A 23261-nucleotide genomic window follows, 5' to 3' on the forward strand; every position below is an offset into this window, starting at 1 on the left:
TTGTCAAGTAATTAACCTAAGATGATCAAAGTACTTTCCTTTGAAGGAACATACAAGACATCATTGATGATAGCTTCATTTCTATCCTTCTTTTTCACCTCCGATGTTTCCAATTCCTTCTGATGTCACCATGTTGTTGTCTGCAAAATGACCTTCTAACTGATTCATCCAACTTGACAAACCAGTTGTTGTTGCCTATCATATGATTGTTGTAACATGTATCAAGGTACCAGACATTTGCTTTCTCTGAGGCCAAATATGTTTCATCTATCAAGATAACAACTTCAAATTCATTGCTACCATCATGATCAAATTGAACCATTCCCTTGTCACCATCATTGTTCTTGTTGTAGAAGCAGTCTCTAGCATAATGCCAAGCTTCTTATAGAAATATATTGAACCTTCTTCATGACAACCTTCTTCTTGGTCTTCTAGTTCTGATTAGCACCATTCTTTCTAGTTTCACCTTGTCCATTTATAGCCTTACCATCATCACCATTGTCATTCAACTTCTTATTCCATTTTTCTTTCACTTTGTTATTGCTTGAGAAATTTTCTTTCATCTTCTTGAATAACTTTGCTTGTAATGTTTGTTTAGATACCTTTTCTGAATCTCTTTGCTTCAGCCTCATCTCATGTGCCTCAAGAGATGCTCACAATTCTTCAAGCTTCATCTCCGACAAGTCTTTAGATTCTTCAATTTCCACCACAATGTGATCAAACTTGACTGGAATAGCCCTCAATACCTTTTCCACCTTTTGCAATTCAGAGGTCTTTTCTCTGCATGAATCCATATGATTTTTCAAAGCCATCATATTTGAGAAGAACTCGGCAATAGTTTCATCATCTTTCATCTGCAAGTTTTCATATTGATTCCTCAAAGATTGCAGCTTCACTTTTTAACTTTTCATCTCCACCATATAGCTTCTTGAGAGTATCCCAAGTCTCTTTGACATTTTATTACTCAATAATCTTCTCAAAGATGTTTGAATCCACACACTAGTGAATCAAGAATAATTATTTCACATCCTTCTTGCTCAATCCATGATGAGTAACTCATTGTACCTCACTGGCACTTGCCTCTAATGCCAAAAAACCATCATTCACAATTTCAAGCACATCTTAAAACTTGCATATGACTTTCGTTTGTGCATATCGTCTATCATAATTTCCTCCCTTGAAAACTGGTAGATTGGCTGGGAATTGATTGAAGATTGTGTTTTCATTCACCATGACTGAAGGTTGAGAACTGAATTGGTGCCTCTGATAGCAATTTATTGGATAACTTGTATCACAAGTTACTTGACAAACAATGATAAATTGAGAGAAAATTAGAGAGTGATTGAGAGAAAAGTGTTTATTAAAATATATTTTTATTTCAATTACAATGAGAGGTGGTATTTATAGACACACTAGCCATCGAAATTAAATTTAAAACAAATTGTCTAAAACAGTATGATATACACAACCAGGTATATCCTTAAAATAATATATCTTTCTAGTTATATGCTTAAAATAGTAGGTCTAACAAAAACTGATATATACCTGCTTAGATATATCCTTAAAGTAAACTGAATTAACCACAATACACAGTTAACTCGCTTTGTTGGTGTTGGAATGCAAAAGGTGCAAGAAATTAAGAAATTAATAAAAGGTAACATTCATACACTAAGTAATGTATAAATGATATCTTTCAGATCATAACTCTTTTCATGATTTCTTTCTTAAACTCTCTCATTCATAGTTCTATGTCATATTTCCTTAAGACCTCTTACAAAATCCTATTTATTTCGTTATTGTATTTAGTAACATAATTAAACTAAATTTTGATATGATAAACCTCGTAACAATCTTAAATTATAGATAATATACATCTATATCTTTTCTTATTGATTCACAATATATTTTTTTACGCATTGAGAAATTTGTCCCATAAATATCATCAGGAACCTTTTAAACTTTCTTTGGATGTTAATTTTAGAGCGGTGAAATGGTTGTTTGAATTTTATTCATTTTTCAATAATTGTAGGTATGGTGTCCCTTGATGTTGTCAATTCACCTAATGCATTAGAGGATGGTGTATCGGGAGTCCTCAATCTGATGTTGTGTATATTGATGTTAGAAAAGAATTTGACACTGAATAAGAGTTTACCTTACATGATCATATGTTTAAATAGTTTTATGCGGAAGCCGCTAAATTAGATTTTGGTATAATAATAAGGAGATCAAATTCTAGTTTTGATAGAATACCAGAATTTATTACTAAAAGATTATGAAAGAATTGACAAGTATAAAGAATTTATCTGGAAGTTGAAACGTGATGACACCAGAATAATGAGATGTGGGCGTCCTTTTAAGTTGCGTTGGAATCACGAAAAGAAAGTTGTTTGAAATTGAAAATTTAATATGTTGTGTGGTGTACATATCATGGATTATAACACAAGTTAGTCATTCATCCTATTGTCACTCATAGATCTGATGAGAGAGAAAAATTGTTAAGATGACAATGAACATGGTTCGGTCCAAAAACCTACTTGCAACGTTGAAACGAAAAAGATCCAAAAGTGCCTCAAATCAAGAAAGATTATAATGTTCGACACCAAAACAATAAGACAATAATGGGTCCAAGATCTGAAATGCAATAATGGTTAGAACTTTTGAATGAACATCATTGTGTTTCTAAATATACAGTGGGTGAGGATGGAAATTTTGTTCGATATATATTTTGGACGCATCTTAAATCCATCAAGGTTTTTAACACATTTTCCACATTATTGATAATTAATTCAACATATAAGACCAATAAATACATGTTACCTCGGCTTGAAATTAGTATTGCTACTTCTATAGATATGACATATTCATATGGTTTTACTTTTTTAGAAAGTGAAAAAGTGGATAATATTACTTGTACTCTAGAAATGTATCGTAATATGTTGAAAGACTTAGAAAATATATTTAATGTGATTGTCACTAATCACAATACTTCACTAATGAATTATGTTGCAAAAATATTTTTTACATCATACGTTTTAGTGTCTTGGTATCACATAACAAAAAAGTGAAATCTAAAATTAAAGAAACCTTGGGAAAATAACAAATGAATGGTGAAGACGGAAAAATGGTCAAACCTACACTAATATTGGAATCTGTAATGGATGCGTGGAATGCTATAACCAATTCTTTTACGAATGAGTCGTGTATTGATTTTGTCATGAGATTTAGATACGTGTGTGCGAATATTCAATTTTTTTTTTTTAAATATGTTCAAACTACAATATTAGACTAGCTAAAAAAGAAAATAGTTTATGGCTGTGCATAGATTAGGTTAGATATTTTGCCAACACCAACTGATTTGAATTTGCTCATTGTAGATTGAAGAAATAGTTAAAAGATAATAAGGATGATTTTTGCGCGGATTAAAAAGCAAAGAACTAGATCACAATAAGATACAAACATGTTTTAGTAAAAAATTCAGTGTACTAGAATGTAAATTTAAGGATAAAAGTTGTATTCAGAGTTAGATCGGAATTTTATTTTGTGCAGTCGGCAATATTATTTATCACAAATACTCTAAGTGAATGAAAGTGACCTTATACTTTGCAATAGAATCAAAGTAAACCAATACAGAAGGGAGAATAATAAAAAGTTGTAACAGCTTCCTTGCCACATTTTGCAAAAATTCCATACAAATACTCTAATGTTGACTCTATTCTAATCATCCCTCTACCTTCAACATTTCCAGTATATTTCTCAATTTATTTGTCATCATCTTTCCATGGCCACCTTCATTTTCTGGTCTAACAAAATGGTCCATGCCTTGACCTGGTTTTGTCTCATGCTAATGATTCATAAGGGTGCTGCCTATGAGTTCATAGTTGGTGGCCAAAAAGGTTGGAGTGTTCAAGGTGACACCAGTTTCAATCCTTTCAATCAATGGGCTGAAAAGAGCCGTTTTCAAGTAGGAGACTCCCTAGGTAAGACTTATACTTCAATCTAACCATATACATATTGTTACACTATTGAAATATTTGCTAGAAAATTACAATTTTTGTGCATGGTTACTGCAGTGTTCAACTACCAAACTGGCCAAGACTCAGTGTTTTATGTAAAGAGTGAAGACTATGCAAGTTGCAACACTGCTTCACCTTATGCAGAATTCTCTGGTGGTCACACAGTTTTCAAACTCAACCAATCAGGCCCTCATTTCTTCATCAGTGGAAACAAAGACAACTGTGTCAAAAATGAGAAAATAAAAATCATTGTTTTGTCTGACAGAAGCAAAAGCAACAGTGGTGGTTCATCAAACACTAACCAAACAAACAATGCTTCTCCACCTTCACCACAATCATCATCATCACCAGCTCCTTCTAAGCCAGATGGTCAATCTCCATCTCCATCTAGTGATCATTGTCATCCTATTCGTAATGCCGCTTCTTCAGTCTTTGTCAGCTTTGCTGGTTCTGTGGGAACATTCATGGCTTCGGTTCTAATTTTATCTAAGTATGTTTAGGTGGTTGAGTATTGATTGAATGATTTATTTTTTTATTTTGTTTTCGGTTTGATTTCCCATTTTTTGAGTTCAGTTTCAATTATGGCTTTGGTTCATTGAGATGTTGTTTGATATTTGTTTGTGAAGATTGAGAAATAAGTTGGCAATAGTTTATATACACTTTCGTGTGCTTCTTGCTCAATAATGTAAAAATATTGTAATGTTAAATGAAATGAATTTAACCTATTTTTTTAATGGAAAATGTCTTCCTTTTTGTTTGATTTATGACTTTATCTTGATTGTTATTGGTTAAGAATTCCATATCGAATAATTTATGGTCTGAACATGTATTTATAAGTGAGTATAATCTCCACCTTACTAATAGTTTTGTAGGGTTGAGTTAGACTCAACCACACATTCTAAATGTTGGGTCATCCAATGGATCTTAAACAAGACTCTTATACTTTATAGAAAATATCTTCCTTTTTGTTTGGTTTATGACTTTATCTTGATTGTTCTTCAAACCATGATTCCTTCCTATTCAGAGACAAAATAAAACATAAGAGATGATTTTATTTTTATTTATAAAGCTAAAATAAAAGAAAACCAAATTCTTAAAATTATAATCCCTGCAGTGCAAGGATGTTACTCAATCGGTGGGGTGTGAATCAAGAGATCAACATTACCCGATGCGCTAAACTTTGTCATGAAATCGGAATTTTGATTGTCTTCGTGGAGGATGTGAATAACTCTAACCATTGTGTTTTTAAGAAGGATATTTTGTATATTTTGAATCAACACAGCATGGTTATGGTACTTATTTAAGGGGATCTCAATGAAGCTGATACATATGGATGAGTCTAAGTAGCATGTTAATGTCCATATTTTTGGCTAGCAAGAGCCCTTTGTAAATGACACAAAGTTATGCATAAAGGATATCTGAAAAGTTAGGCATGAATCTAGCGAAACTATATTGACATGTCCCAAATAAGGTGTGAAAGGTATTGTCAAGGCCAATACAAGTTGGTATGCCATTGCAACTTCCATCTACATTTTGGAAATTCCAATTGATAAAATGATTATCTATGCGCCCTTTTAAGAGCTACTAAAGCAAATCATAGTGCGACATGGAATGAACATTCAATTAGAGTTTATACTCTTAGATGGTTTCATGATATATACATGTAGAGTTAGAGTTTCTCAGAGCCCACCAAATTCCCAACAAAGTGGTTATGACGTACTATGAATCTCGTGAAGCAAAAATTTAAATGATTAAACATAAGGTACAACCACGAGTTTATAGAATTCATACGGTCACGAACACGGTGAAGGAGGAATGTCTCTTCTTCTAGGATACATCTCGAGCACATAGTTGATGGGGCCATGTTGTGATGGTGAAGCAGAGAAAAAGTAGGAAAAGAGTTGTAACAAGCAAGTCAAAAGATGAACTTTATCTTTTCTATAAGGCATGGGAAGGTGTTGTAGAGTATTTTTTTCTGAGTATACAAGTGGTGGATGTGGAGTGGTGTTATATAGTAGAAATTTTTAAATGTTATATTAAGGTCGTGGGTGTGAACATACTCAACAAAAGCGACCATGTGATCAAGAGAAGTCCAATGAACGTACCAGAAAGAATATAAGTATAATTCAGGCCTCGGAGATCAAATCAACCTTTTTTTATACATTCTTCTCTCTAATAATAGAATTCTAGATGGAAGAACATGTAGTGAAAAAAAGGGAGAGTAATGGACATTAGACAAATATTTATGAGAGAGAAGATGTATCCAAAGTTTATTGATATTTTGAAACATGTCCCAAACAATTTTGTCGAGGAGAACTGTGTTGGTATCTCTAGTTTATCGAATCCCCAAGCAAGCCTCCCAACTTTGTTGAGCATGTAACTTTTTTTCATCCGACCAAATGAATACTAGTGGCGGTAGTATCTTTTCAAATAAAATTTGGGGTCATATGATCAATTGTGGCATAAATATTTTGAAGAAGCCAAGTGGTTTGCATGTAGTAAGAAGAGATGGAAGTGAGAATCAAAGTAGCAAGTAAAATTTACCAGACTTGTCAAGAAGCTTATTTTTCTAGGAAACCATATGGGTTTGCACTTTTATATGATGAAGTTAAAATCAGATCTTTTGTCACTAACTTTGAGAATAGAAAAATCAAGATATTTATCCAAAGAAGTAGTCATTCATGTGTCGGAGACTGTAGTTAGTTGATTGACTTTAGTCTGAGGGATTCCAGATGAGTTAAAACAAGGAGACTTTGGAAGATTAATCTTGATATCCGATGCATGGCTAAATTTTTCCAAGAGGGTATAGCTCTTATTTTATACTTATTTTCCTTTTAGAAATAAGAATGTCATCCACAAAAAGAAGATGATACAAATTAGGTTCATTCTTAAATATGAATATATATCTCTCACACACACACACAAAAATAAGAAGAAATGGATTATTTATCAAATGAATCTGATGTAAAATTAAGCCAAGTAAACTCACAAATCAAAAGAGGAAACTTCACCTCATTTTAACTCGTATTGCCATAAGTTAACTCACTCGGTTTTAACCAATCTCACAGGTTAACTCATTCAAAAATGTATTGAACTCCAATTTTACTCAATAACAATTTTATACTCAATTTAACAATAATTCCACATCTAAACACTTAAAATCACCCAGAGTTTTTGTTCTAACACACAATTGTGACAAAAGATTGAGGGATTATGGAGAATGGATGATAAAATGAAATGATGATCGTGGAAGAGGTAGATTATATATGGGGAAAGATGTATATTGACCAAATAATTATTTATGTTTAAGCATCAAAGTCCAGACACCGCACAATACGGGATCTATCTTTATACTTGTCTTACTTTTGATTTATTTATGTCTTACTTTTGATTGTGAATAAAATAGTAAAATATTCTAGGGGATTGTTCACTACACCTTACTCACTCAACCTAGTGAAAATTTATGAAATACCCCCAAATCGTGATTTTGGAATCTGAATGTAAACCACATGTAATCATTGTTTTTCTTGTCTTATTATGATATGTCTTTTCTTATTTGATTATAGGAAAAAATGGCTGACAAACAATATAGATATAAGCATGGTTGAGTGGCTCAACATGCTTTAGTGTGCAGGAAGAAAGCTAGACACTCGCGACCCGTAGTTGGAGAATCACCGCATATTGTTGAAGGAACATATTCTTGGGGTCGTGTATTTGCAACTCATGATGACTCACATGCTTCTCCGGTTCATGTTGATGTACATGTGCATGATCCATATCCTGCATACGGACCTAATGTTGTCACGGCTGCTACTTTTTCGGGAGGTCCTGAAGACATTTCATTATTTCCTCTATATGCACACCATGATGCAATATATGTGTTGGATTGAGAGGTATCGTAAATGTTTAATTACTCTTTTAAGCATTTGCTTATACTAATTGAATTGTTTGATGTTGATGTATTTATTTTTATCGTACTGTGACACGTTAAAATATATAAACCATGGTAGAAAGATATCAAAGACATTGGAGCTTGATGAACTATGGTTTCAAGAAGTCTTGGAGTTATTTTGACTGAAGAGCTTTAGTAGGACTGGATATGATTATATTGATCATGGTTTATTGTCTGCATTTGTTGAGAGATGGCATCTAGAGACGTCGATATTTCATCTTTCGATCGGTGAGATGACTATCACCCTTGATGATGTATCACGTCTCATACATCTTTCGATCATTAATAAGATTGTTGGATCACTCTAGATTTAGTAGACATGAGGCCCTCGGCTTGATGGTGACACAATTAGGGGTTGATTCGGGTAAAGTCCAAGGGGAGATACAAGACATTAGGGGATGTCGTGCTAGATTTGTGTTCCTATCAGAAAAATTATATTAACCACGTGAATGCGGTTGAGGCACGAGTTACTTATCTAGAGTATATGCATTGAGGACGTACTTTATGATATTTGTTGGCACGATCATATTCTTGGACAAAAGTGTGGGATATGTCGAAGTTGTCTACATTAAATGCTTCACAGACTTGGAGAGAATTCACAAGTACATTTGAAGGGTATCTTGTTTGATTTATCTATACTCCAAATTAGCTTAAGATAGTTTATGAAAGACGAGACATATGACAAGAATCAACTATCTATTTTAGTTAATTTATTTACACCATTATTGATATTAATTTCACAATATTTTTTATACACACTTACTGATATTTCATCTGAACCATTTGCAAACATGGATCCTCCATCATTTTCCAGGTATCGCTAAATGTGAATGTGCTGAAGAATACTCTGAGTATTTGTTGTGTGCGTGATCGATTGTCCTACTTGGGGGTAATCTAGCGACTGAGTCGTATATGCTTGCTTTTGACCACATCTTGGCAGATGATATATGTTTCACACCATACATTGAGCACCGTTAAACATGATAGTTGGATGTGATATTGTGGCACTCTTGATGGATGAATTATAGGTCTCGACTTATGTACTCGCATCTACCTCAGCGAGTACTGCGATAATTCGAGTATTTGCATGGTATACCCAAGGACCCCACAATTGCTGCTCTTGCCACTTCCCTCTGCAGAGATGTTAATGTGATATTTGCATACTACCATGAACATTTTGTGTTATAGGATATATGTAATGTGTCAATTCCTTGTCCATGGACTGTGATATACGGTTACATTTGATAATTTTATAGAATGTCTCATCCTTACGTGATACCATAAACAAAAGAAGATCTCCCTAGATCAGCTCATCAGAAGTTACTAGAAGAGGAACATGCGATAGTGGATCATATCGTGGATTTATTGTCAATATATCATTGTATTATTGTTATTGGGAGAGAAGCAATAACTAAATGAGAGTTTCAGGAAGGCAATCCTGAGAGGGTCACTCTCTAGGCAATCTTAATAAAGGCACAACATGCATTGTAGTATATACATAGAGGACGAACATGGACATTAGATATAACACAATAGTTGTACTTTTATTTGTATTTTGTGACAATTTAATGATTATTTGAATTTTATGAATAACTATGGTTTATTACGAATGAGATATGAAAATTTAGTGATTTATTGAATAAATAATGCATGTGCTATCCAATGATATAAAAATATCCTTCTAGTTGCTGTAAATGGGTTGGAGTTGAGTTCATAATATTATCCTGGCGTTTACTGTTCTAGAAGATAGGCCGAAGATTAAAATCCAAATTCATTTTTCACTTGGATGAAGGTGTCTTTCTGACAAAGAGGTAGTGAACGCTACATGAGGTGTAGTGAATACTTAATGGGATGTAGTGAACACCGCCCAATATTCTATATCCAACCGTGCATGGGAAAATATGAGTTGGCACAGATTTTTTTTGGACAGTAGTATACCTTTCACTGGTTTTCCATCCAGTTTTAATGACATTCATTAAAACCAGTCCATCTGATATTTATATATTTTACCAACCTTTTCAAAGAATAGGATTGCCCTGGAGGGATTCGCACAGTAGAGAAACTGCTCTCATACCGTAACCAGTCTGGTGCATAATGCACCTTGAAATCCTTATCCATGTATATTGGGAATTGTAACATGATCTTTTCACTGAAGTGACGACTAGAACATTACATTTGTCTGATTTATAACATACCTAAATAAAACAAAGTGCTAAGAAAGCTAGTTATAACAAAATTAGAAGCGTCGCGCTATACAAAACTTTTGCCTATCTATCAAAAATTCTTGCCAAGCTCAACCTTTTTCATTGCCCTCATAGTGTTGTGCAGAATCGAGTCAAGAATTCCAGCTACCTGAAATCACAAAAAAGATTTGTCAACAATAATATAATTAACAATACAGCTTAAAACTGAAGTATCTAGAATAAATAAGTAGAAAATACAAACCGTGAAAACACCCCCAATAATAGCACAGATATTTGTAATAAAATGTGAAAAAGACTTCTGGTTCTCTGTTATTAAGACCTGAAAACAAAACATTGTAAACTAAAATAATTTTCCTTAAAAAAATTCAGTGCCCATTTATACTTGAACCATAACTTCTATGTGCTGACCTGCATGGGGGAGAGCTCAAGATGGAACCTTGCAACAGGGATGTTTATGCTGTGTGCCACATTGCTGTGCGCTGTGTACTCGTACTCCTCAATTAATTTATAACCTTTTCTGGTTATTACCTCTGTTTTAACTACCTGAATATAATGATCTATCTGCAGACACAGACACAGATTTCAGATTAATGTATAACATTCCGGTCACAGTAGTAAACCTCAAATATCAGAGACTCGTGTTTCTGTAGTTAGCAACATCCACGCAGATAGAAATAAGCATTATTGAAATCATCAAATCATAACAGAATGTATCAAAGAGAAGTTGTCTTATATCATCTCAGTGGAGACTAACACAGTAATTAGTAACAAATGAGGGGGGAACCAAGTTTTATCGTCTCCACTGCATATATTGCTTTATTTAGTTAAGCTGTCTCCTTCGTGGGTGCTTCAGAGATTAGGACAAAAAACATTAGACATCTTATAGAGTGATATTAGCAGAGATACTTCAAGAAAATACTCACTCTAGACTTCATGTAAGCATTTGGATTAAATATATTATACTTGTACTACTTTGTTCTTATTTTTAAGTCGGGAGTAGTAGATATGTCCATGTCAAAGCTTTTAGAATTTTAATGCGACATTTAAACAATCCTCCCATATTATTGTATCTATCTCCCGTATTTAAGCTTTGCAACGTGAAAGAGTGAACTTTGCAGTTGAGAAACTTGAAGACTTGGGAAAACTTCAACACGCACAGAGAATAAGTCATTTCTGTGCTGATTTAGTGTTAACATCTGTAAGCATTCCACATTGTAATCTGCACACAACTGATTTTCCAGATGAGATGGCTATTTAAGATTATTAAAAATTTGTTCTTGATGTTTTAGTTATATTTTTGTGAATAAAAAAAATGATATAAATAATCTAGAGATAATTTATAGAGAATTTTAAGAAAAGTGTGATATTCGGTGTTTGTTTGAAATTATTAAAAGTGAGTTTGTATTTCTTTCTCTACTATTAAAAATGATTTTCTTCAAAAGCAATCAAAATAACTTTTCATTTTCAGCATAAAAATCATTTTTTTAACAAAATAGTTTTTAAAATAAGCATACACAGAAACATAATTAAAAGATAAAAATGATTTTGTTAATAATCTTAAACAAACAGGTTCATATTGTTCTCTGCCTAGACAAACTTAAAGAGAGGCAGAAAAGGCCCAACCTATTTATGATGGTTTGAGTGGTACAAGAACAGTAAGGCATTATAGAATAAAAGAAAGGAGAAAAAAAGAGAAGAAAAAACTTCAGGCCCTGGACATCTATGCTATAGGTAGCATCTTAATCTTGCACTGAGTTTTAAGAATTTTTTATATAAAATATTATACTTACAGTAACATTTCCTTCCAAATCACGAGTGTTGATAAATGACCGCCCATTAAGCCTGTCATGGTTTCTTCCTATGTATGGTATCCAATGCTTCACGTCACTCAAGGCTCTAGGCATCACTTTTTTCCCAAAAGTCAGATGGTCTACGACATGTGACATGTTCATTTGAGAAGCATCAAATGAATGTGCATCTGATCTAGCTGAGACAACCAAGCTTCCTGGAACCTGCAATGTCCTAAACATTTTATATTTCTTTCAACATATTATATTAAAAATCCTGGGGGGAAAAACCTAGAAATGTCACTTTCCTTACTTTTTCAGTGATTTTTTTTTTTGATGAGCAAGTGATTTTTGTATTAATCAATGAAATTTCTATTTTTTGAATGGAACAACTAAAGTTTCACTTAGAAGCAAAAGTAAAAAAATCAATCAAGGAGTAACTATATCAGTTATTTCCAGAGAAATGTAAGACCACTTAATTCATGGTCAAATTAGAAAACTTTAACTTTCAATCCTGAGTCTACCTTTTTCACACGTACATATCCCTCAATTCTACATCCACCGGTTGATGGTGCGGGTCTTTTTACATTGTCTGTTCCATTGGATTTATCCTCCAAAGCTAGATGTTGAGATCCGGTTGGAAGAGATGCCACTAAATTCTCCATTGTCTGCAAACGGAGAAATGAGGTTTAGTTACATGAAATCCCACTAAGCAGTCTGCTGTTAAGTTAGTGTATGTTTGGATGACCATCAATTTGATCAAAATTGCGTTGAAAAACCTCATCAATTCAAAAGCTTCTAATAGTTGCTTCATTATTTTTATGTTTTATTGCATTTGAATGTGGTTTTCCACCGTGATTTGCTTTTCTAACATTAATCCAAACACATACTAAATTTAATTCAAAGTATTTTAACTCAAAGTTAAATGTTGTGAACCTTGACTAGGGTTTCTGTATCACGATCTCCATAATAGGACTCATGTTCATGATGTCCATGGTCACTTCTGAAATAGGAAAGGCATTCAACAAATTAGCTTTATTTAGAAAATGCAAAAATACAGAAATCCAGTCACCTCCAACATGGCGCAGTATTCACGAAGTACTCACTCACGCATGAAATATCAAACAGATATGGTTGAATAGGAATTGAAAAAGCTCTAAATACATAGAAGAGAACCAATCATTATAAAAGAATAGACATTGCCTACTAGTAATTGATTCATTGAGACGCTCAAAGTGGTAACTTAGAAGTTCATAGCAGTGAAATCCTAATAACTTCGCCAATTTTGTTTTACTTGTCAGCACATTAGTCATCAATATTATTTCCCTTTACTCAGCTGATCAACAGGAAACAAAGCAGTACCATAATACAAAAATAGTTTGCACACCAACTTTATCTAGGAACACACCCACATCAATTTATAATCGCATGTAGAACAAATACAATAAAAACTATAAAATACTAATTGGTATGTTTTACTAATTCAAATCATAATTTATGATTCTAATCCTTATAGTAAACTATGTGGATTGGATTCTTTGATTCTAACACTCCCCCTCGAGCTAAAGCTTACTAAGTTTATGCTTTGCTACAACGGGAAGATCTATCATAGAGAAAATAGAAACAACAGGGCTGTAGCCTTGGCTACGAAGCTGGCTATGGTGGTTTTCAGAATTTGTTTTCAATGAAAATACGGGGCTGGTTGAATCACATTTGGATGTAGAGAGAAACACAACAACGAGAAAGAGAAGCACTAGATGAAGCACAGTGAATGCATGCAGCTGGACGGAAACATCAACCGGCTGAGAAGAGCTAATAAGAGGTCACAATACAGCCAAATGAGGACATATCCTAGTAGAGAGAAAATGCGCCAAAAAAGGACTATTTACACAAGAAAATGTGTCACTGCACTCAGAAACAAGAAATTAAGGATGGATCTCGAACCAGACTGTGAAGGCAACATGCACGAGTGAAAACAGCACCAGAAACCCCAACAGACCCACTCATGCACACGGATGAGGGCAGAAGCCGAAAGTGAAATTGCCAGAATTAGTAGAAGCACGTGGGAGTGCACAATTATGATTTCAATGTAATGAACCAGAGAGAGGCTGAGTCAGTAGTTGCAGCAGAGTCACGGGCAGAAGAAATTGTTAAGAGTCCCACATCGAATAATATATGGTCTGAACATGTCTTTATAAGTGATGGTAATCCTCACCCTACAAGCCGGTTTTGTAGGGTTGAGTTAGGTCCAACCACATTTCTTAACATGGTATCAAGAGCTTCGTTTAAGATTCGGTGGGCCACCTACTATTAGGTTTCCGCTATCGGGTCACCCATCATTTATTTCCACGCTCCAGATATTCAGTCCTAGGTGTGAGGGGTGTGTTAAGAGTCTCACATCAGATAATATATAATTTGAACATGTCTTTATAAGTGGCGGCCATCCTCACCCTACAAGCCGGTTTTGTAGGGTTGAGTTAGGCCCAACCACATTTCTTAACAGAAATGTAGCAAAGTTCATTGAAGATCCGGAGAGCTCATGAATGAGGCATGGCACAAGGATCAGGCTAACCAACTCCAATCTCAGAATTTGTATAATTGTGGAAGTATAAGAAAAGAGAAAAAAAGGGGTAAGTGGGTATGTAAATGTATGAACTGATTTTCCCCTCTGATTCTTCTAATCCTGCCTTCTTCTGATTCCATCATTGTCCCGTGTACTATTCCTTCTAGAATTTTCACCAGAAGTTTATATTTCCTTAGCGATTACATCAACGGTACACTATACTCGTCTCTTAGTTCTTTTTAATTAGAGCACATCGCGTTAAACTTCAGGGTTTCATAGATCAGGGGAATGTTCTCCTGATGGCGGGGTCCTCGTTGAAAATCTTGCGGGAGCATTGTTTCCATATTGGCCTGTAACAGCCAAAGTGGTTGTGGCAACGACAGTGACTGTAAGAGACAGAAACTGATGACAAGTTGCTTAGGAGGCTAAAGGAAGAGAGTTGCAGAGCACGGGAACAATATGAAATCTTGCCGGAAAACTTTTCTGGTGGGAGGTCGTTGTTGGCAACAGCTACAACGAACCCCAATTGTCACATAGCTCTAATACTACGTTGAATGTGTGATTTCTGTATCTAAAACTCAGATCACACTCACCTCTATTTTAAGTAGCATGTAGAATAAATACAATAAATGCTAGTTGATATGATTTACTAATTCAAATCCTAATTTATGATTCTAATCTGTATAATAAAATATGTAAATTGGATTCTTTGATCCTAACAAGATTTTAAGTTTGGCCTCTACCATTACACACATTCTAGATATGAGTTTTAGGCCCACTCCCATATTTTGTAAAAGGAAAAACACCTATGGCGCTATACATTTCAAAAATTTAATACGATCAAATAACTGAATATGTATATAAATATCCAGAAAAAAGATAAGCAGACAAGTACTTATTCATTAAGATGTTTGCACAAGGATAACTTCAATGATGTTATTGCAGTATAAATTGCATAATAACAATAAATTACTAAACATACATGATATAAACACAAACACGTGATTGTTAGTTCAAATATTCAACATAAATAGGATTTTTTATCAAATATCGGACAAATGAAAATGATTTTACTTAATGAAGTTATTACCTGACATCACTTCCTTTTCGAAAGATGCGAATAGACGGATACCCTTGTATGTGATGCCTGGACAATCAAAATGAAAACAATGGCAAAAGAAGCATAGATGGAAAATAGCAAGAGAAAGTGGAAATGCAAACAAAACAAGACACAAAGAAAGTAACAAATTACTCCCTCCGTTTTTTATCATAAGTCGTTTTGAACTTTTCACATGTATTAAGAAATGTAATAATGTTGTAGGAAAAAGAGAAATTATCCATGGTTTTACAAAATTGTCTTTCATTAATGGTATGGGGAAGATAAATTTTAAAAAGCGACTTATAATAAAAAAAACTGAGGGAGTATAATGAAGAGAGTTTCAGGTTCAATTTGAAATCTTTTAGAACATTTCAGATTCTTAACATGATTACAAGATCCTGTGTTTCCCATCTGGAAGGACGGAAGACATAGCACACACAACATAAATAAACCTTGAATCTAAATGAATCAACAACATGCATTTTTAGTACATCCAATTTCTGATATAAAAGCCAAAGAGTTACTCTCAACTGTTCCAATTGATGGATTTCTTTTGAAAGACATTATATTTGAGTGAAGAGAAATACTAGCAACACACTCTTTGATACACTCTTATCAACAAACTCCTTATTATTGGATACTTTTACGTGAGTTCCACTAAATTGAGAGTGCTCTGATTATTTAGTAGGACACTAGAACCCACATCAAAGTGAACCAATAATAGAGAATGATTTACAAAGAGTGTGCAAAAATTGTCACTAAATACTAACATTTATCTTTTGCGAGAATATCATGATGTTTTTTTTTGTTCTCCTTCTGCATGCACCCAACAGAGGTTTTGAAGCACCACAAACAGAAAACAAAAACAGGCAAAACCTTTGTTTGAAAGAGGTTGAAGTGGAGAGAATATTTTTTCCAGAATGAAAATTTGAGGAATCAAATCCCCCTTTTACGTAGAAAACAAATGAGAAAATAAGAAAAAATAATAATAATGTCTAACCTTAGTTTCACAAAAATCGAAATCTTCTTAAGTGGAGATAAAGTATAAAAATCAATATTCAGTGATGTATCCAAATTGTAAATTCCTACTTCTCATACATATGACATGCAATCAATAAAACTCTCTTTATTCTCATTCACCGTATTCATATTGTCAACTTATGGTCGACATGTGTTGAGGTATATGCAGAGTATAACTTATTTCCAGGCTTCAGAGTGTTGGATTACTCATGTTACTAGCATCTATATGCATTTTGACAGTTGTTACCATAATATCTAGAAATACCTAATAAGTGATGAGCAAGACAACTTGATGAAAGATTCAAGTTATTATAAGGGCGGAACTGACAAATCCACTTCTTAATACATGACACATCATTCTGCTGCACTGGCTAAATCTGGAAAGAACCAGAATGACACCCACTTGCACATATTTTTTTGAGTTCTCTCCAATATTATCTCTTTCAAATGGCAACTATCCCCCTTTTTCACTTTCCACAACTTTATACTCCCTTCTTTTACTACTAAGATAACTAAAGTCTATCGCCACTCTTTTCTCTCTCCATTCCAATTTCATCAGCAGTTTGGCCTTTCATCAGTATCTAAGCACTTACTTTCAAGGCTTAACTTTGCAACATTGTCTCTATATGTATCATTCCAAAATTTAAAATGAAAGGCTACAAATTTCATTGAACAATAAAATAGAAAAAACAAGTAGAAAACTATGTAAAGCACTAGTAAAAAAACAGTAAATAAAATAGCAATAGTACCTCCTGCATAAATCAGCTTCTTTAGTGCAATCTACCTTTGCCAAAAGAATACGTCCATCCATTTCTGGATCATATCTAAATAAAGTGTAATGATATGAATGTGGGACATTGAATCAGCAAAGTGAGAGTAGACCTTCAACAATGAATTTTCAAGAAGTGTGGGAAACAATGACTGAATAATAAAGTACCTCTCCCTCATTATTTTAGCTGCCTTCTCCCATGAAGGTTTCTGAAGCAAAAGAATAGATGATAAATCCATGTAACACATTCAGAATCTATCAATCACACCATCATTCATTAAAGAAAATAACTTTAACAAAAGTAATCCATTGTATGAAAGGAACTGCCAATAATCTTATATGGACCAATTATATGCAGGTATTAGCACCCTTTGCATGACAATCAATATATCAGTTAATCTTCTGCATTATGACTTAGCATTAGTCAGTCACTACTGAAGTGTATCTTATGATGAGGATGCACTAAACAATTAAATTAGACTTTGCCACTGTTACCAGGATTGTTTGTAAAACGTTTTGAGGAAGCGTAAGACATTGTTGAAGAAGAAACAGAAATCAGTGTAGGAAACAACAAATACATCAGGTGGCACCCGTATTTCCTGAATTAAAGAAAAGTTAAAGAAATAGGATAAAATAATTACCAAGCGTTGGCACCAGGAACACCAAGGTGCATAAAAATTTACAACTGTAATTGGAAACCTGCAAAAGGATCATTAAAAATGGTGTAAATGATCGATAAAAAAAATATATAAGAAATGAGCTCTTGCGTTACTAAAAAATCAAACGAATCAATACCAATGCTGGTCAACTTACTGCTGAATAAATCTATCAAAGCTATGTGTCGTGAGTGGCAAAGCACCTTCAACAAATTCTTCATCTACTTCATCATCATGCTTAACAGCATTTGCAATTGTTCCCGAATGAAACTCAGAGCCAGTGGGTCTTAAATTTGAATCAATAGAAAACTTACGAACTGTTTTTGTTATATTGAGCCTGTTCTGTAAATAAGAGGTAAATAATTAAGGACTACCGCGAAAATGTCACGGGACAAGAGATAAGATGTCATACCATGAGTAGAAAATGAATAAGAAAACAAAGTAATAGAGAGGAGCAACTTACTGTTCCCAGCACGTCATTCACATCGACCGATGCAAACTCACACGAGAGTGCAGGAAAACTGCAAAATAAGTGGAAGCTATCAGCCAGAAGAAAAAAAAGAGATAGAGGAATATAAAGCTCATAAAGAGGTTTAAAATTAAATTAACATACTGATAATATTACTAGGATTAGCTACAAATGGAATGAAACTTTGGGAAAAACTGATAAAGTGTGATAGATGAAGGCATCGCTTTGCCAATGCTTGGACTTCATGTCAATTTGATAAACCATCACAACACGCCAAGTATCAAAATTGAACCACGGCCTTTTAATGATTATTTCACCAATAATCCGATAACAAACTGGCACAATTTCATCAAAAGGCCTACCCATACCCAGTTTGAAAATGCCCTTGAAAGGTGTAACAACTCCTAACCACTCTTCTTTCTACAAGAGTATTTCAAGCCTCTAAAACGCCAAATAACAAAATGTTTTGTTTAATGAATTAGCCAATGCTCTAGCAAGCAACTAATCAATCTCCTAACAAGCTGGTCTGCACAATTCCTTTTTGGACAACTCAGTAATCTTAAGAAAATAGTATCAACTTGTAAATAAACACAGACAGAAGTTTGCATTTTCTGTTATGAGTCAAAACTCAGGAAAATCATAAACCCACCAACAATTTAGATATATTACTACTTAATAATAGTTAAGATGTAAACTTTAACGCCCTTCCAGAAACAACATACTTAACCGAAGACAAAAAATACCTATTTGTGTTATTACCTCATATTGAAATCTATACGTAAAAAGTCACCATCAGAACTCGTGTCAACAATCACAGATGTAGTGGTGGTGACAGCAAAATAATTATTAAGTTCCTGAAACAAAATTGCAAGACAAATATCAAAAATGAAAATTAAAAACCAATCCAAATACCGAATCTTGACAAAACAAAATAGAAGATGTTCATAATTGAATTGGATGCATCTGCATGAAAGCATCCAATATCAATCTAATACACACATTGTGTCCAAAATTCTACTAGTGATAAACAGAACAAGCCAGCAACTCAGCAACTGACCATTCCAAACAAAAACATCATGGAGAGAGCTGCCACGATGGATAACCCCGCTCCTGACAACGACGCCTCAGTCAAATCTCTAGGGATTTTTCTGTTGACAAAAGTCAACAACAACGACAAGAACAACATGCACATGTCAATACCATTACAAAAAAGAAAATCAAAACAAAAAAGCACATATACATGCATTCCCAATGTCGGTGTTGTTAAAATTCACAAAATTATCAACAATTCACGACTAATAATTTCAAAACGCCAAATCAAATCAAAATACGAGAGTCGATTATTTTCAGTATCTCATACTAATTCGCTAATTATAACACCGGTAATGGTTGAACTCTAACACTGCATTTTCGATCCGAATCTCTTTCAAAAGAGGTCAAAAGAAGAAGAAAAAGAACGATAAAATTAAACCAAAATCAAATCAAAAAACAAATAAAATGCAGAAAAATCGAAGTTATTCGAGACACGAATATGCGAATTCGGAGATGAAAATTGTGACCTGTAAAAATCAACCGCTTTGATTTTGCTAGCGGAAAACATGGCTGCGGAAAGGGGGGAAATGAAAGAGAAGAGGAAACTATCGGGGATTGAGATTATAGATCTCAAGTAGCTACCTCTTCTTCTTCAGCTGTAGCTTATTACTGTTACCTCTCCCTCTCTCTCTCAGAGGAAAATTATTTAAATATTTTTTTCTTTTTAAATGTTTAAAATATTTATTATGGATTAATATGTTTTTTGTTTCTACTATAAAAAAAAATCTTTTCAGTAAAAAATGTAGATTTTGTTTTTAGAATAATTATGATTGTTATTATATTTACAATTATAATTCTTAAAAGTATATTATTTAGTATTTTCAACAGTTTTTATCAGAAAAGAAGTAAAACATTTGTAAAAGATCTTATTGGGTTTATATAAAGCAAAGTCAATAGGGTTATTTACAATTTAATAAAGATGGTCATACTTATTTAATTTTTGTTCTTAGAGGGGTGCTTTTTCTTTTAGGGTTTTTTTGTTGAGGTTTTTAGGAAGGGAGAGAAGGAATGTTTAAAATCTGATTTAATTTTTTATATAGGAAGGGAGTGAGAAGGGGACAAGGGATTATAGCGAGTAAGCGACTCCTGGGAACTCGTATGGATGACACAAAGTCAATATAAATAATAAATAAATATAATATAATTATGTTAACAAATATATATAAAAGATATATAAATTAAATAAAATAAAATGTTTTAAATTATGATTGTAATATAAATAGAGTTTAATTGAAATACATTAGCAGTATAAAAGAAATTTATACTGTCAGTTAATCATAAACATCGGATATTAAAAGGAATTTGACTTTTATTTTAAAAATCTATAAAGTAATACAAACGGATGATGGTGATAAATTCACGGTATTGTGTATATTAATTAATCTCATATAAATATTAGTTTAATTTAGAAGCTAATAAAAATTATGTTAATTGAATTAAATTTCATCTAAAAGTGATCATAGTATTTTGCCCCCTTATTGTCATTTATACCCCCTCTTTTATTATAATCACTCGTAATCTTTTTTATATATTTTAAATAAAAAATTTAATAAATTTAATAGATTTATTTTTTTTAAAATATCATTTATATATTAATATGTACCACTTTTAATATAATTTTCATATTACTAATTAAATTAAAATATAAACATCAAATATTAGATTCTCTCATCCTGATTAATTCTTCTTTCTCATAAATATATTAAATAAATTTAGGCAATGCTAATCAATAATAAAATATAAAAATAAAAACAACTTAATATTGTATTAAATAAATTATTCATGAAATGCAAATGAATGGTATAAATTAAAAAAAAATTAGATAGGCCAACCAATTAAAATAATATTAGAGGTAATTTTTATCAAATTGTAGTAATTGTTTAAATACTAAAATTTTAAATTTTTAATTTATTTTAAGATCATTTAGATTAAAAATAAAATAAATATTTATTTGAAATAAAAATAAATTAAAATGAATCGCATGGGTGGACGTCTAGTATCAAATTAATGTATATCATTAAAAATATCAATGTAATATAGTGTAAAAAGTGCATGTAAATAAATAGAAAATAATATAGTCCTTGAAATCCAATTAAGATATCCACTAATATTCAATTCATTCTCATACTTACCCTTCAATGTTATAGTATTAAAATGATTTTATGGTTAATTTGATTATTATTGTTTGAATTAATTAATCATATTAAATTAGTGTTAGATATTAAATTTAAGAGTTTAATTGAAATACACTGTAAAAAAATTTTATACCGTCAGTTAATCATAGACGTCAGATATTAAAAAAAATTGATTTTTATTTTAAAAATCTATAAAATAATACAAACGGATAATGTTGATGAATCGACAGTGTAAAACTTTTACACTGAAAGTATATATAGTAATTAATCTCTGAATTTAATATACTTTATTAAAGTGGTTTATGGTCTACAGCTTATTTATTGCCCCAATCATATAAAAATAAAACTCATTTATAAATCCAAAACTCATTTATATAATAACACAAATTGAACTATTCTAATATATTTGACTGTTACAAAAAGTTTTAACCAAAACAAATTTTTATAATTAACACATTCAAAATTTAAAATATAGAAACTTGTTAAAATAATTTAATTTTGTTTACAAATTAATAAATTTATTTTAAATATATACGTGAGTATTAATGCTTAATGAATTATTGATATTTGTTTATTAGTAATTGAATGGTAAGAGGTTCAATGATCTTGTTTTATTAGGAAAAAATAAAATTTAATTATTCTAATTAATTTGATTGTTACAAATATAGTTAACCAAAACAAATTTTTACAAATAACACATTCAAAATTTAAAATATAAAAACTCATAAAATAATTTAAATTTTTTGACAAATTAATAAAAATTTGTTTTTAAAATATATGTGAGTATTAATGTGAGGTTTTCTATTGTGAATAAATGCAGAGGTAATAATAATTGATTTATTTTTAAAATTAAAAAAATATATTTTTTTTGATAGTATTAATGATGATGAATGTAAAAGAGAAATTACGGTCGAGGGCATGAAAATATTTGAATAGACGATAATAGACTTTTCCTATTTATAAAATATTTGTATCAACAATAGACTTTTCTCATTTATAAAAATATTTGTATTAATAATATTTTTTTTTTGTTTATAAAAAATAATTTTTATAAATCCTATCTAACAATTGTATAATAATTTTATTTTTATATTACTATTATTTTTCTATTGCATAGAATATTTATTTTATACTAAATTTTAATTTCTTAATTTGATATCTATTATTTTTAAAAAGTACTATCTGAAATATTTTCATCTTTTTTATTTATACATTAATTAGTATCACAATCGTTTGTTTTTGTTCATAAATATGCATTTAGATTGATTTATTTCTTATTTTTATTTACAAATATAACTTGATTTTCATTTAAAAAATAATATTTTTTAATTATAAATTATTACATATTTAATACTCATAAGATAATTAAAAATATATTTATTATTTATTTAATTATTTATATATGCAATATAGAAACAATAATTACAAATAAATGCCTTTTAAAAATTGAAATAAACTCTACTATATAAATATAGTTAATAAAGATAAATTTTTTAATAATT

General features: G+C 31.8%; 2 protein-coding genes across 2 annotated transcripts; one reads left to right on the forward strand and one right to left on the reverse strand.

Annotated features, from left to right (window-relative positions):
* Positions 1–3712: 3712 nt before the first annotated feature.
* Positions 3713–4747, forward strand: LOC127102177 (early nodulin-like protein 1). Its single transcript, XM_051039581.1, has 2 exons — positions 3713–3977; positions 4071–4747. The coding sequence occupies exons 1-2, from the start codon at positions 3779–3781 to the stop codon at positions 4511–4513; spliced, it is 642 nt and encodes a 213-aa protein (XP_050895538.1). The 5' UTR covers positions 3713–3778; the 3' UTR covers positions 4514–4747.
* A 5294-nt stretch (positions 4748–10041) lies between these two features.
* On the reverse strand, positions 10042–20272 carry LOC127101205 (protein disulfide-isomerase 5-4). Its single transcript, XM_051038555.1, has 15 exons — positions 20092–20272; positions 19590–19680; positions 19292–19386; positions 18527–18584; positions 18221–18405; positions 18049–18106; positions 17576–17616; positions 17388–17462; positions 15610–15666; positions 12893–12959; positions 12481–12624; positions 11960–12181; positions 10578–10730; positions 10411–10488; positions 10042–10317 (listed from the first exon to the last, which is right to left on the reverse strand). Exons 1-15 carry the CDS (start codon positions 20130–20132, stop codon positions 10240–10242), a joined length of 1443 nt encoding a protein of 480 aa, XP_050894512.1. The 5' UTR covers positions 20133–20272; the 3' UTR covers positions 10042–10239.
* Positions 20273–23261: the final 2989 nt, after the last annotated feature.

This window comes from Lathyrus oleraceus, chromosome 7 (assembly GCF_024323335.1).
Source record: "Lathyrus oleraceus cultivar Zhongwan6 chromosome 7, CAAS_Psat_ZW6_1.0, whole genome shotgun sequence".
Lineage (NCBI taxonomy): Eukaryota > Viridiplantae > Streptophyta > Magnoliopsida > Fabales > Fabaceae > Lathyrus > Lathyrus oleraceus.

Excerpts from the sequence above, each read along its gene's own strand:
- LOC127102177 (XM_051039581.1), top strand. The coding sequence starts at position 3,779 with ATGGCCACCTTCATTTTCTGGTCTAACAAAATGGTCCATGCCTTGACC. Across the intron at positions 3,978-4,070 it reads TCAAGTAGGAGACTCCCTAG|TGTTCAACTACCAAACTGGC; the intron begins GTAAGACTTATA and ends TGGTTACTGCAG.
- LOC127101205 (XM_051038555.1), bottom strand. The coding sequence starts at position 20,132 with ATGTTTTCCGCTAGCAAAATCAAAGCGGTTGATTTTTACAG. Across the intron at positions 12,960-15,609 it reads CGAAAAGGAAGTGATGTCAG|AAGTGACCATGGACATCATG; the intron begins GTAATAACTTCA and ends TTCCTATTTCAG. Across the intron at positions 12,625-12,892 it reads ATACAGAAACCCTAGTCAAG|ACAATGGAGAATTTAGTGGC; the intron begins GTTCACAACATT and ends CTCCGTTTGCAG.